Source organism: Panthera tigris, chromosome D4 (assembly GCF_018350195.1).
Source record: "Panthera tigris isolate Pti1 chromosome D4, P.tigris_Pti1_mat1.1, whole genome shotgun sequence".
NCBI lineage: Eukaryota > Metazoa > Chordata > Mammalia > Carnivora > Felidae > Panthera > Panthera tigris.
The window spans coordinates 19,281,182-19,295,500 of NC_056672.1; the positions used below are offsets into that span (position 1 = coordinate 19,281,182).

The 14,319-nt window shown below is 41.9% G+C and overlaps 1 protein-coding gene across 6 annotated transcripts in view; it reads right to left on the reverse strand.

Annotated features, from left to right (window-relative positions):
* Window positions 1-14,319, reverse strand: part of GNAQ (G protein subunit alpha q) — a 351,477-nt gene that overhangs the window by 96,341 nt on the left and 240,817 nt on the right. For all 6 annotated transcript variants that reach the window (XM_042965343.1, XM_042965342.1, XM_042965339.1 and 3 more), the window contains one exon: window positions 5,528-5,682. In XM_042965343.1, the coding sequence (XP_042821277.1) occupies window positions 5,528-5,682 (155 nt within the window). The remainder of the gene's footprint in view (window positions 1-5,527; window positions 5,683-14,319) is intronic.

Sequence of the window (14,319 nt, forward strand, 5' to 3'; positions counted from 1 at the left end):
CGGTCTCCTTCTCTCTCTTCCCCTCTCTCACCTCCCCCCAACCCCCGTCTCTCAAAAATAAATAAACACACAAAAAAAATATTTTAAAAAAAGACTAGAGGCTAAAATAAAGAAATAATAATTCTGAATTATCCGTGACTTAGAACATCTTCCACGGTGTATGAATAATTGACATGTTGTTAAACTGGGTAGATTTTCTGGATGATAATCAAAACCCTGCTGGGTTTATTTTCCAGTAAACTCTACATAATTTTCCTTCTTGACCTCATATGTACAGAACTACCTATAGGCAACATTTATAAAGATTAATGAACAATTCGCATCTTCTATGGTGAGTGATTTATCTCATCATAGACATTTATCTATTAATCTATCATCTATTCATCTAACTAGAGTCAGTTTTCTATCTCTCTCTCAACCATCCATCCTCTGTAAAGCTGTATTTCACAGTGATTAAGATCTGGGGCTTTAGAAGAAGAAAAGTGATTTTGACTCCTACTCCTACTCTTACTAACTGTATGACTTTAACCAAGCTACTCAACCTCTCTGACAACCGGTTTCCTCTACTGTTTGATGGGGATGATAGGAAATATCTACCACTTTAGGCGGCTTTGAGGATTAAATGAAATAATGCATGTGGAATCTGACATATAGTAAGAATCTAACTACATACAGTACAGAAGTACACAATCTAACATAGAATAAGTGTTCAGCAAACAGCAGTTACGATGATAACAGAACTTTCCAGAACTCAGACCTTCAAAAATAGCAGAAGAGAAAGAAAAAACAACTTTGAATGCTTTCACAGCTCTGACTTCACAGTTCATCTACAATGGCACCTACATCATGACCGCACCTACATCATGGTCAATGAAATAGTGGAAAATTACCCATCTATTATTTCATGGGACGATCATCTGTGAAGGTCAAACATGAGCAGTCACCGTCAGGCTCTGAGGAGAGAGACACTTTAGTAAACACGGTAACAGGTACGAAAGAGATGTGCAAAGTACTAACCCACAGGACACAGTGACTCACTATCTTTGGTGTTGGGCAACACTTTCAAAGAACAGACCACTGACCAGGGTCTGAAAGGATGAAAAGGAGCTCACCGCGTAGGAAAGAATAAGGACATGCTTGGCCTCTGCTCTCAGTACTCCTGGCATGTGGCCGGCAAGACTCTCGCCATCAGCAGGGTTCTGGAGACAACAGCTGTCGTGCTGCCGACTCTGAGCAGATGTGCATGGCCCTGATTCTCACACTGCTAGAGATGACATCTGTACGTGTCACCTGAATCTAAACTGAAGAACCACAAGTGGAGACACTGCTCGAGAGAGGTGGTCCTGAGCTCTGGAAGAGTTCTGGAAGGTGATGATATTGTTTAAGAAATCACGTCCAGAACACCAGTGAGGTGTTGTTTAATTGTAAAGATAGAACAATGCAGAAAAATCTTTAAGAAGTATAGGAGGAAGATACAAATACTAAAAATACACCAGTCGGGGGCACACAAAAAATGTCAGAAAAGAGGTAACAGCTATCTGGAATACAGAGTCAAGGATTATTTTGAATTATTTCTATTTCATAGTTATTCTGTGAAAATGAAGTCAGTACTGGGAATCAACGGTGCTCAAGATATGGGGCCCCCATCGTTTTGAGTGTTCTTCCTGCGGTTCCCAGAGCATCCACTCGGGCTATACACACGTGAAATGAAGCAGCAGGTGGGTGAATCCCGAAAGCCACAGGTCCTATCTTCGTGGTGGGAGGGCTTTCCTAGCTGAGGGAAAGGAAAAGTGCCCGAGCCTAACTGGGGAAGAAAAAGGGGTCTCTAATACTCAGGGCTCCTGACACAGTGGAATTAAAGGCCGGCCAGCCAAGCTGTTGGCCACCGCTCTATAAAGAGGACTAACTCGTCTTGGGAAGAGACCAGAAACACGGGGCCAGCTAACTCAGGTTTCCACATACAACTCCTTACATAACTGGTAGGAATACCCTGGTTCTACTTCCCTTGAAGTAAACAGTCTTCTAGCGAAAATAAAGAGGGGAGGGGAAACCCCAAACAAAATACAAAACGCCTCCCTAGGTTTCATGTAGCTAAACTGACCAAATGTTCCTGCTTAACCAGGATTCCCAGGTTATGCCTTTTATTTCAGCCTATTAATAGCAACCCCTTCCTTCTCAAAATGTCCTCACTGGAATGGTAAGTTGTACGGTCACCATCTATTTAGTCTATAGAACAAGTTACTGTAACAAAAAGATGGAAACATATACTTTTTAGTAGAAAATTTGTTAAAAGATAATCAAATAGCCCCAGCCAAGGAAACAGCCTTGTATTTCACAGAAGAATACCAATGTGGACCAAATGATAAAAGTAGAAAATGTACTCTTTTACAAATCCTAAGGGAAGCATTAAAAATCACACAAGACTTATCAAATGGAATGGAAGCCATTAAGTGAAGAGTTGATGAGGAACCAGAGATCACCCAGTGACAAAATAACGCCACACAGATTGCTTTTGGTGGCAAAAGGAAAAATAGAACTTTATAAGGGAGGGCGTCAGCACCCTAATACCGTGGGGAGCCTTAGCTGCGCCCATGATGGGCAAACGACATCTCTTAAAATGCAATTTACTCACAATTAGCTTGAATCGAATCAAGTCTTTAAATGTAATTTCCAGCTTACAGTAAATTCAAGAGACAACGGAGTAAGTTAATTCATACTACATAAGGCAATCAGGCTAATCTCTTCAACATGCCAGTGAAATGCGTACAGGCCTCTACTAGATCACGAGAGCCTAAGGGACATATAAACCAACGCAACGTGTACTCCTAAAACCGACCTACTCTATAGGACATCTTGGAAGAATTTGGGAAGTGGGACTGTGAACTGGGTATAATGACAAAAAGGACTGACGATTAATTTTAGGTGTAATACGGTATTATTTACTATGTGGGGAACCGTCCTATTTTTTTTTTTAAAGAGATAGATCCTGAAATGTTGGTATGTAAGGATCTGTGATAATTTACTTTCTTACTTCTGCACACAAATATGGTTAAAAAAGAATTAGGTGTATGTGCATACACATAAACCAACATCTATCTATCTATCTATCTATCTATCTATCTATCTATCTATCTATCTATCTATGTGTATAGTTCAGAAAATCAGCTTCTCCACATCGCCATTAGGGGAAAATAGAACTGTTTAAAGAATAATCATTTGAAGGGATTTAGATCAGCCTGCCCCAGCTGCCCCCACATGTCTGTCTGACTCCAGCATAAGGGATGTGTCCAAAGGCATGTTTCTATGGTTCACGCAGCCTATACGACAGGATTCTCAGACAGCGGCTTTCCCAAAATCACAGTGTTAACAGGAGGTTCAAGAAATGGTCTTAAATAGCTCTTTCCTTAAAATAGCAGATGTTGCCATGTCCTCTTATTGTACTAACTAACGGGCACCTGTCTAGAAATCCACAAATCTAAGCTAAGGAATGTCACCAGACACGTGTAGAGCCTTGTCTCAAGAATATATGCGCAGCAGCTGATACAGGTGTCCTCGGTGCACACAGGAATCACTCACAGGGTCTATTCCCAGAGCAGAGGCAAAATCATTTCCTAAGGGGGAACCCTGACCTTGGTAAGCACATAATCATTCGACACTGCTTCTCTGATGCCCTAATGGCAAGACCTCTCTGTAGGGAGAAAAGTTACACATGGGTAAAGACTAGAACAGGTGAGAAGGGGGAGAGACGGGATTTATGATAAAAGTTAAGAGATCGGGGTTAGATGCGATGAGAGACTGGAGGATTTATTAGTAAAAAGAACTTGGTAACGGGGGATTCATTCCTTACTAAGGGTCAGGAGAGGCATCACGGCAGCACAGTGAGAAGTGGAGAGGAGTGACGGGAGAACTCGAGAATGGCAGATGAGGGTGGAGGGGAAGCAAGCAGATAGGAGGAGACATACTGAGCAGGAACAGGGAACAAGGGATAAAACACAACAGCACCATGGGGAGATAGATGAAATCTGAAATGGCAAAGCAAACATAAGGACAGAGGGGGCAGGAAGTAAGAGAAAGACAGCTGGTCAAAGGTTGAGGGGGCAGAATTTGGAAGAGACAAGAGCTGACTGCATCTCTCATCTCTGCACTCACAGAAACTTACACAGTAAAGGTTCCGGAGGGAGGGCGGGAGGGAGGGACGAGGGGCGAAGGCAGGCAGGCAGGCAGGCAGGCAGGCAGCGTGTGGAAGAGAAGTGACGGGAGGGCAGTGAGATGAAGGTGTGGAAGAAGGAAAGAGAAAATAAGGAACGAGGAAAGCACACATTCCACAGGCACACCAGGGGATTAACACTAGTTAAAACACGACAGACATGGGGATCATGAGCCTTCTATGCCACGTTCTAGAATTATGGAATGCAAATTTACCACAGGAATACAAGCACTGCTGTGACCAGGCCACATTTCTGTGGCTGACCTGAATCGTAACTGATCTTACGCAAATGCCTAGAATCAAAGTCGAAACATGATCTACTATATTGAGAAAACAGAATTGATCAGCTCTTGGATCTTCCAGGCACCATATGTGATGCCAACCAGCCTCTGGGGCTCGTCATTTTCCCCAGGGTCCTGCTCTCATCCAGTGGGTCATTTCATATGAACTGGCCTGAGGCTGTGGACTTTTTTCCATCCATTCTTCTGTCCGCCCAGAACCAACACCAAGAAGCGAAGCCTGGGTTAACATAATTAATGTAGACAGAAATCTGGCTAAATACTACAAAAAGTCCATTTTTCAGGCGCCTGATTATCTAGATTGCTGACTACATTGATTACATTAATCCAACAATTGCCAGATCTTCACTTTCTTTCTGTTGGGCGAGATTTAATCTAGAGAAGTAACAAATCTCTCTAGGATGCAAATCTCTCCCAGGACACGTGATTTTGATTGACAGCTCACCAAACAATTTTGGAATGCATGCAAAATTAGACTCACACGAATTTTCATGCAAGGGCAAACCTGTCCATCAACATAACAGTGGTTCCCCGAGAGCAGTCAAGGTTCTGTGTCTGGAAACTAGAAACTAGGAAGTGTGATGTGTGAGAAGGCATAATCGAGAGTATTTGTTTGGGGTTTTTAATGTGTGTACGTGTTTTCTGGCACATGACAAAAGGATCAGGAATTTGTATGAAAAGTTATCATTACAGGATTTCAAATCACAATGGAGTATGTGTTTGAGTACTGCTGGTCTGCAATTTGGTGGAAGCATTGGGTGGGTATAATTCAGATTCCTTGAGTTTTCAGTTTGGTTTTCAAATGGAAAACAGTACAAGAAATCCTCTCTCTGACTCATGATGCCAGTCTGTCCCTTAGAAGAGTCTACATGTATGAGGTTGGCACAGGTTTAACATCTGTACTTCCTAACTGGAGTCTGAGGCAGATACCGAATACAAGTGCAAGAATACAGAAGTTATCACTGCAGAGCACACGAAACTGAAGAGAAAGATCCAAGGGGCCTCCTTGATGAATACTCACTATTTGGTAGAGTCAGACAACTGATATTCTCGTCGTCTATCATAGCATTCCTGGATTCCAGGATCATTCCATAAACTCTTTATTGCATCTACGTATGGATTCTCAAAAGCAGACACCTTCTCCACATCGACTTCTCGAACTAATTGTGCATGAGCCTGTGGAAAACAAACAAATACAGCGGTTTTAATCTCTCTGTCACTGAACACTGCCTTTGGTTTGCACGTCACACTGCGCACAACTGAGGTTTTCCTTCATGTGCTCATTTTCAACCTGGTTTATCAAAAAGCAATGCTTCATTTCTTTTTTCCTTACAGAGAATCCAGTCCCAAATCTTTCCCTCTACAGTAAACCTGGAGGCTACGTAATGTTGATTAGAGGAAAACAGTGTTCAGCTTCCCATCAGAACAATGAGGATGTCATGCTACACATATGATCATTTCTGGTGATTATCATAATCCTAAAGCAAAGAACAGGAATAATTATGCCCTCTGTATTTATAGTTCATTATAATCAAACACATAATACACTCAGCCCTTGAGTTTACGTCTTAGCATAAATTTAATCAGACTCTTAAAATAATCAGGTTTAATTTCTATCATTCCCTTTCAAGATAGGATATAAAACCCCCAGAAGAACAATTCTTATCAATGATTTAATGTGAAACACAGTAACCATTCCCCCTCCATTCCAACACACCTTGACCTCCAGAATCTTTCATACATGCCTTATCAACATTATCAGATTGAGAATTCTATTCAACTTTTTAACAAGGAAAAAGGACTTTGTTATTTTCATTACAACATTTAGTAGGAAAAAGGTAAGGAGATTTTAAAAAGGTTTTTGAGGGGCACCTGGGTGGCTCAGTCGGTTAGGCATCCTGACTTCAGCTCAGGTCATGATCTTGCTATTCATAAACTCCAGCTGTCAGCATAGAGCCCGGCTCGGATCCTCTGTCCCCCGCCCCCCACCCCTGCTGCCAGCCCCTCCTCCATTCTCTCTCTCTCTCTCTCTCTTCCAAAAATAAATAAAAGCATTTAAATTTAAAAAAAATGTTTTCAGTCAAAAATGACTAATGGCTTAGTCGACTGGGCTTCCAACTTCGGCTCAGGTCATGATCTCATGGTCCGTGAGCTCAAGCCGCGCATCAGGCTCTGTGCAGACAGCCCAGAGCCTGGGGCCTGCTTTGGATTCCGCGTCTCCCTCTCTCTGTCCCTCCCTGCTCACGCTCTCTCTCTTCTCTCTCTCAAAAATAAATAATAAAATCTTAACAAAAATAAAACAAAAAATGTTTTCAATAAGAGTGAAATCAAAATGTGGTACAGTCAACCCAGAATATACCACTGCCTAAAATCCCTGTCAAAATAAAAACCCTGCTCACATATATATGTGTATATATATATATATATATATATACACATATATATAGTATATTCATTTAATTACATTATATCAATATATGTATGCAAATTATACATACATATAAATATAACTGCCTTAGAGACTGGAGGTAGGTAGCTGATAATACATTTACACTCTTACTTGCAGAAATACAAACTTCCAAACTAGGTTAGTGGATGGCTTATCATGATCACACGGTGACCTAATTATTCATTTCAAAGGGTTTTAAACAGATGGAGCTTTAATACATTTTTTTAAAAAATCAGTTTAATCCATGTGAGACCCTGTCTGGTTCCCCAACTTTACCTACCTTCCCTTGCAAGTGGGAAGGGCCCCATATCATTAGATTAATCTGGACTTAAGTAAGGTTTTAAGAAGCCTAAAATGACGAGACTGAAGAAATCACCTTTCTTGTTAGTTCTGTTCTGACCTTGACAGATCTAGTAACCGAGAAGTTCTAGCTCTGCTCTGGACCCCAGTCTTGGAAAAGAGATCCCTGTAGTTGCTTTTGTACCTAGTCCCTGTCCAGGCAATCTGTTCTGTTATCCCAGCAGCGAGCGATCTTGCCAGCCTGGAGTCCTGTTCCTCAGTTCTACTCCCGGCGAGCCTTCCTTAGTCACAGGTCCTGCCCAGCAAGTAGGTCTCATACCTCTGCAGGGAGAGCTACAGTCAGGTTTCAACCCTTGCCTCTGCCTGTGCTCACTGCAAGTTCAAACTCAGTGTCCGGAGATAGGACAATGATCACATCCTTGGCATAATCTTAAATTAGAACCCCTACAGCTACATCTGCATTACAGGGTTCTCTAGAGGATTCTGGGGATCTTGTGGGGCAGCTGGGTGCAGAAGCAGGGATCTACAACATGGTTTCCTGCTGGATATACTCTAAAGACAGGGTTTTCAATCTGACTCTACTTCTTCTTATGACCCTGGGTAAGTTACTTAACCTTTCCACATTTTATTTCTGGTGGGGAACATACACTGTCCCACCAGCCTCATGTTGTTTTGTGTTGTGTTCTAGTACTATAGCTCAGTGATTCTCAGAAGCTGGTCCGCACACCATCAGCGTTCCGTGGGAATTTGACAGAAATCCAAACCCTCTGATCCTCAAACCTTGTGAATCTGAAACTCTGGAAATGAGGCTCAACAATCTGCCTTACGATTCTGATGCATGCAAAAGTTTGAGAGCCACTGCAGACTACAAAGCTCGCAGATGCTAGTTGTTCTGATCATAATTAATTGCCTTGCTGGCCAGGAATTGTTACGGGAAGCTAAAGAGAAGAGGCTCACAGAGGCAACAATCATTCCAAAGCAGATGTCACTGACAGATGTTCTTAAGGGCCAGAAAGCCAGGGAAATGACTCAATGGGCCGGATACAGGCAATAGGGAGTAATGGGAACTGCGGCACAAATATATTCCCTAATTAAAGAAGGCAGCTGCTCCTTAACTCCAACGAATTGTTGCCATTGGCAAGGTTGGTCCATTGTTGCCTGATCTTTCAATTTTTCAAGGAAGCAAAAAAAAAAAAAAAAAATCTAGGTTTTTCTGTGAAATAGCCCTAATTTTAGGTCTTGGCAACACTATACAAGATAAATAAAACATATCTGTGACTGAGCTACATCAGGGGCCATTCAACTGCAACATATGTTCCAAGAGATGCTCTTCTGGGTGGCTCAGTTGGTTAAGCATTCCGCCTTGAGCTCAGGTCATGATCTCACGGTTCACCAGTTCGAGCCCCACATTGGGCTCTGTGCTGACAGCTCAGAGCCTGGAGCGTGCTTCGGATTCTGTGCCTCCCTCTCTCTATGCCCCTCCCCCACTTGCACACTCTCTGGCTCGCTCTCCCCCCATCTCTTTCTCTCTCTCTCTCTCTCTCAAAAATAAATAAGATTTAAAAAAAAGATGCTTTTTCATTGGCTTCCCTGATAAGCTTGTTAACACTGTCCTGCACAGAATCTAAAACACAGTAGCTGGTTACTGGTTAACACATGCTAATGAGTAGTGAATTTTCAGTATTTTTCTACAATAATATTTAGACAAACATTTATATATCCATAGGGAGAAATGGTTGGGACCAAACTCTGAATGGGGTAAAAGCTACATGGTAACGCAAGTTAGCATACGTACTATTTCTTCAATGCCCTTGATACTCACTATACTGGGCCAGTCTTGTCATTTGGAGGGAAGTTCTGTTTCCGCATCTAGAGAAGTTAGCTTCTGGCAGAGAAAAGACCTTCAACACACCAGCCACTTTTCACTCTTATGATTAAATGTTTACTGGACCCCAATGGAAAGCTAGGTAATAGAGCAATTTGAGAACCAGATGTAGTTCTTTCAGGGGGTGGGGGGAAATGGTTCATACAGATGGCAGCCCAACAAAGCACAGGGTTATGTGCTCCAGGAGTAGGAATGAGAGGGAATATTTGCATGTCCATCCTTAAGTTCAGCTGACTGCCAGGGCATTAAAAAAAAAGACAACATTCTCAACAGTGTATAGTTGTGACTTTCCACAAGAGCCTGCTGCTGTAAAATGACACCGTTTTCTATTGCCAGACCTGTCATTTCTTATCTCAGGCTACCTCTGCTTGCTTTCACTCACCATTGGAATGCCTTCCGTCTTCCTCTCTTTAGCTCTTGTTCCAGGGCTGTATCCTATGCTGCCTCTCCCCCCGGAAGTTATTTCCATTTGCTTCGCCTCCAAAAAAGTTATCTTTGCATCCTTTGCACCACAGAACTTCTATGCTTTGCTTTATGTCAATAGTTACGTCTTGACTTATCCCCCTTCTAGACTATACAATGAGGGAACGGGCTGTAGCTTATTGGTTCTAATTTCTTTGGGGGCCCATACAACAAATATGTGTCCAATTTAAGTGCGCTTAAAAAATACACAGAAACACAATGCCAGGCCCTACAGGTCGAAGTCAGTTTCTCAAGGAAATCTATTACCCGTTACTACTCTCATACAAGGGCACAATCCTCAGCGACGCTTATCAGGGTGGCTGGTGCACATCTATTTGTGTGATATTGGTTAGTATCTTCCTCTCCGTTCACAGAAGAAGTTGCAAGACACGCGCAACACTGCTCAGGTCCTAGCAGACTGCCTGTCACGTGGGAGATGCTCAATACAAATTTACTGAATGAAGGATACAAGGAAGGAAGAGTAAAAACTGCACCATCTTGCAACCAGGACATCTACCTTCCAGTCCTGGCTTTACCCATAACGCTAACCGGCCATGACCCTTAGGAGAAAGGCCAGTTCTTTCTTTTAGAACTTCATTTTCCTTGTCTGTAACAGGATGCCATTAGACCGAATCGAGGACTCATCCGGCCACAAGTAATATGATTACAAACACAGAGGACATGCATCTAGGATGCATACAGCACCCAGGAGCATGTCATACCATGTACTGAAACAGCATTTCACTATTTCCAACCAGCGCCTCAGGAACAGAACACAGTAAGTCTGTACACAAGTAATGCTGCACAAGGACTGAGCAAATAGAACTCACCACCGACAGAGGAGATCAAACGCGATGTCGGAGAGAAGACAGGATTTAGCTGTCAGGTGGAGATAAAGACACACGATGCTTCCAGGGAGGAGGAAGAAATGAACAAAGGCGCAGAGGACAAAATCAACATGGCCCTCTCTCTTAACTGTGAAAACACCAGTCTAGTGAGGAAGTTTCATGCTGACTCTTAATTCAAACTAACCTCCCCCTCCGAGAAAGTTCCAATGCTAGTCTCAACTATGAACCCTAACTCAGAAGTCAACGTCTACTACCTATGAAAGAATATCACTCTCAAAAAACACAGGTCACCACTTGGCTTTGACCCATATCAGAATCTCGAAGTCACCTTTACTGTCTCTTAGACTTCATTGTTTAATTCCACTCTTGCTGTTTGGGAAAATGACATCCAAATATAAGCAACCATAATTTGCATTTATGTAAGAACGTTCTCTGAAGTTCCGTAAGTTATTTAAAAGTATGACAGCATTTTACAAAATACACATAGAATCTTAAAACTGCTTCTATAAATGTCCCCAATGAAAGTAAATCCTCTCAATTTCCTTTGTAAAAAATATTCTGGATGCGTTAATAATATTCTTTTGCTATGTGAGAATAGGAACTCTTTTTGTTTTCTTCTATTTGTCCAAATGTCCAATGTGAATAATAGTGAAAATCACAAGCAATCACGCAAAATTAAATAATTATAAATGAAAAAACCTAACTATGATGAAAAGGAAAGAATTCATTTCTAATAATATAAATAACAATTACAGAGGACTACTGCGCTCATTTGGAACTCTGTGCACAGTAAACAGGTATGAGTTCATCGAATAGAATGTAAAATACAATTCTATTTCATTTCAAGTTACAGTGGAACACACTGGAAATATTTAATGATGAATGCTCGCTTTCAGTGTTCCTAGCAAGCTGGTGGCCAGCCTTAGCGGAACTCTGTGAAGACGAAGTAGCTCCTCTTAGGAACTCTGGCAGAATTCTAGGGAAAGACCACATGGAAACCACAAGATGGGCCAATGTGGTAATGTCTTGTTTTCACGACTCGGTGGTCATAAAATTCAGGTAAATCTTGGACGTGTTGGTATTTCCACGGTGGCTTCGGCAAAGGGAAGGACGAACTGAGTCCCCACCAACGTGGGTCTTGCCCTGCCCACAAAAGGCCAAGCCTTTGGATGACATAAAAAGGACCTTATAATCACTTTGGAGGGATTTTCAAAAACCCATTAACGGCTCGGGGGTGGCTTTAGGCTAGAATGTCGCACTTATTCCGGTTCCTACAACCCAGAAGTAGAAAACCAAATGGTAACTTCCACATTTGTGGAAGCTCTCAGACACAACATTCAGCAGCTCATTAGGGCTGCTCTGTTTGAAAGGGCGCCCAACACAAGCAAAAGACCTCTGAATTAGAGTCTGAAACACTGTCAGAGTCTGTTTTAACTCTGAACCAAGGCTCAAATCATCTCATTTTTGTTTTTCCTTGGTGCGTATTTCCATTTTCACATTTGACTCTAAGAAACAAAACAAAACGAAACAAAACAAAACCCTGCAGACTCCTAAATAAAGTGTGGGGGGAAAACATCCCATGCTTTGTGTTTTATTTTCTTTTGTTCTAAGGAAGCACAGAGTAAAATAAGGGACCCTGGGATGAGATTGCTGTGTTGTGAGCCCACCTTCACCCCGCGTGAACAGAGGGGACCCTGGGCACGCTATTTAACACTTTTAAACCTCTGGTTCCCAATCTGTCAAATGAGGGTAGAAATAGAACTTACCTCAGAAGGCTTAAGAGGCAGAATGCACCTAAAATGCGTAAAGGCAGAGCCTAACACCTAAAGCTACCAGTTACGGAAAAAGCAAAAGAAAAGGAAAAATAGCACAGAACACATAAACCACGCTGCACGCACCTACTGGCTTCTGTGACATTGGGCAAGTCACCCAAGCCTTACTTTGCTCATAATAATATTGAGGTCATAATAGTATTCTGGAGGTCATAGTGAATCCTGGATCTCTGAGTCCTCAAATTGGTAAACACCTCTCAGCATAACATTTCCTACAGAAAACTTGGATGACAGCTATCATTTCTTAGACCACTTCACCTTTTCTGACTTCAGCACAACTTAAAGAGCTGACCTTCATTAAGGCACATTGCACACAGGCCACAGTTGTGGTGGATGAATCTTTTTATGACCATTACCGCATAAATGACAAAGGACAGCAAAGTCACACCGAGCTCCTGCCGGCTGGGTTCACGTGGCAAATGACTCACTCCCACAGAAGAGCCTCTCTACACTTAGGATTCAACTCGTTGCTCAACAAAATTACAAATTACTACATGATGCAAACTTGTTTTTTTTTTGTGGGTTTTTTTTTTGTTTTTTTTTTTGAGAGAAAGAGCAAGCTTCAGTGGGGGAGAGGCAGAGAGAGCAAGAGAGAGAATCTCACGCAGGCCCTGAGCTATCAGCATGGAGCCCAACGTGGGGTTTGATCCCATAAACCATGAGATCGTGACCTGAGCCGAAATCAAGAGTCGGACGCTCAACCGACTGGGCCACCCAGGTGCCCCTGTGACACAGCCTTTTGAGGTCCCTGACGAAGATTATACATCCTGTGTGCGGAATCCTTCAGAGCTAGGAATCTACTGATTTTCCTTTGCTAAGCACCCACGTTCCTCTTTGCACCAGTCTCATATGGAGACTACTGAATTTTTCACTGAGTAATCCAGAGAACCAGAGTGGAAGGAGGAAGAATTTTAATTTTGAGACCAAACCAGACTTCAGTCTTAATTCTCACACACCAGCCCTGTGTCTTTAGGCCAGTCACTCACGCTTCCTGAATCTCAGTATTCCCATCTAGAAGATGGGAAAATAACTCATTGTAGGACTGTTAGGAAATGTAAAATGCCTAAAAAAAAAAAAAAATTATAATTACTGTGAAATATTGTGGTATCTCAAAATTACCATAAATAATTGCCATCCGTAATTATTTCAACAAACATTTACCTAACATGTGTCAGGCAATGCACTGGACACTGACAAAGCAGAGAATCTGTGTGAAATAAAATGTCCCAAATAATAAAATACTCGACAAGAAAGTTTATTAGACTGTCACATATTATTCTTTCATTAGGACTTTACAAATTGATTCTCCCATTATTATTATTATTTAATGTTTATTTATTTTGAGAAAGGGAGAGGGGCAGAGAGACAGAGTGAGAGAGCGAGAGAGAATCTGAAGCAGGCTCTGTGCTGCCAGCAAAGAGCAGGATGTGGGGCTGGAACTCACAAACCGTGAGATCACCTGAGCCGAAGTCCGATGCTTAGCCGACTGGGCCCCCCTGGCCCCCCTATTATCCCATTATTGAACTTGTTCTTCTATCACAGATTTTTATTTTTAGTCTCTATTACCGTGTTCATCAAGGCAATCAATGACTATAAGGCATGCTGCCTTTCCTAAAACACATTCGCTGGAAATGTATTTCTCCCTTTGAGTTTGCTTCACTAATGGCTGTATCTGCCTATTCTAAAATACAATGAATTCCTTCTTGGTGGAGGAAATACTTCTTGTTTAAAATATTCTTTTTTCTTTTAAAGGGCTCAATCTCTTTCTTGGCTCTACCACCATAAATTCGGTATAAATATTCTTCTGTTGAGTTCTCTGCTTATCATCTTCCTTTTTCATGTCTGTCTGCCATGTCCTAATTACCATTATCAATGACACTGTAGGTCAGATGCTTGATGCAGCATGACATAATATATATGAATCAGTCCAAAGAGAGTGTTGACTGATTAATTACATGGTTCCATTACAAAGAATTTTGCTCTCAGGTCTGTAAAATCTTAGGATGCGATATTAAAACTGTGCACAGCTGAAATGTC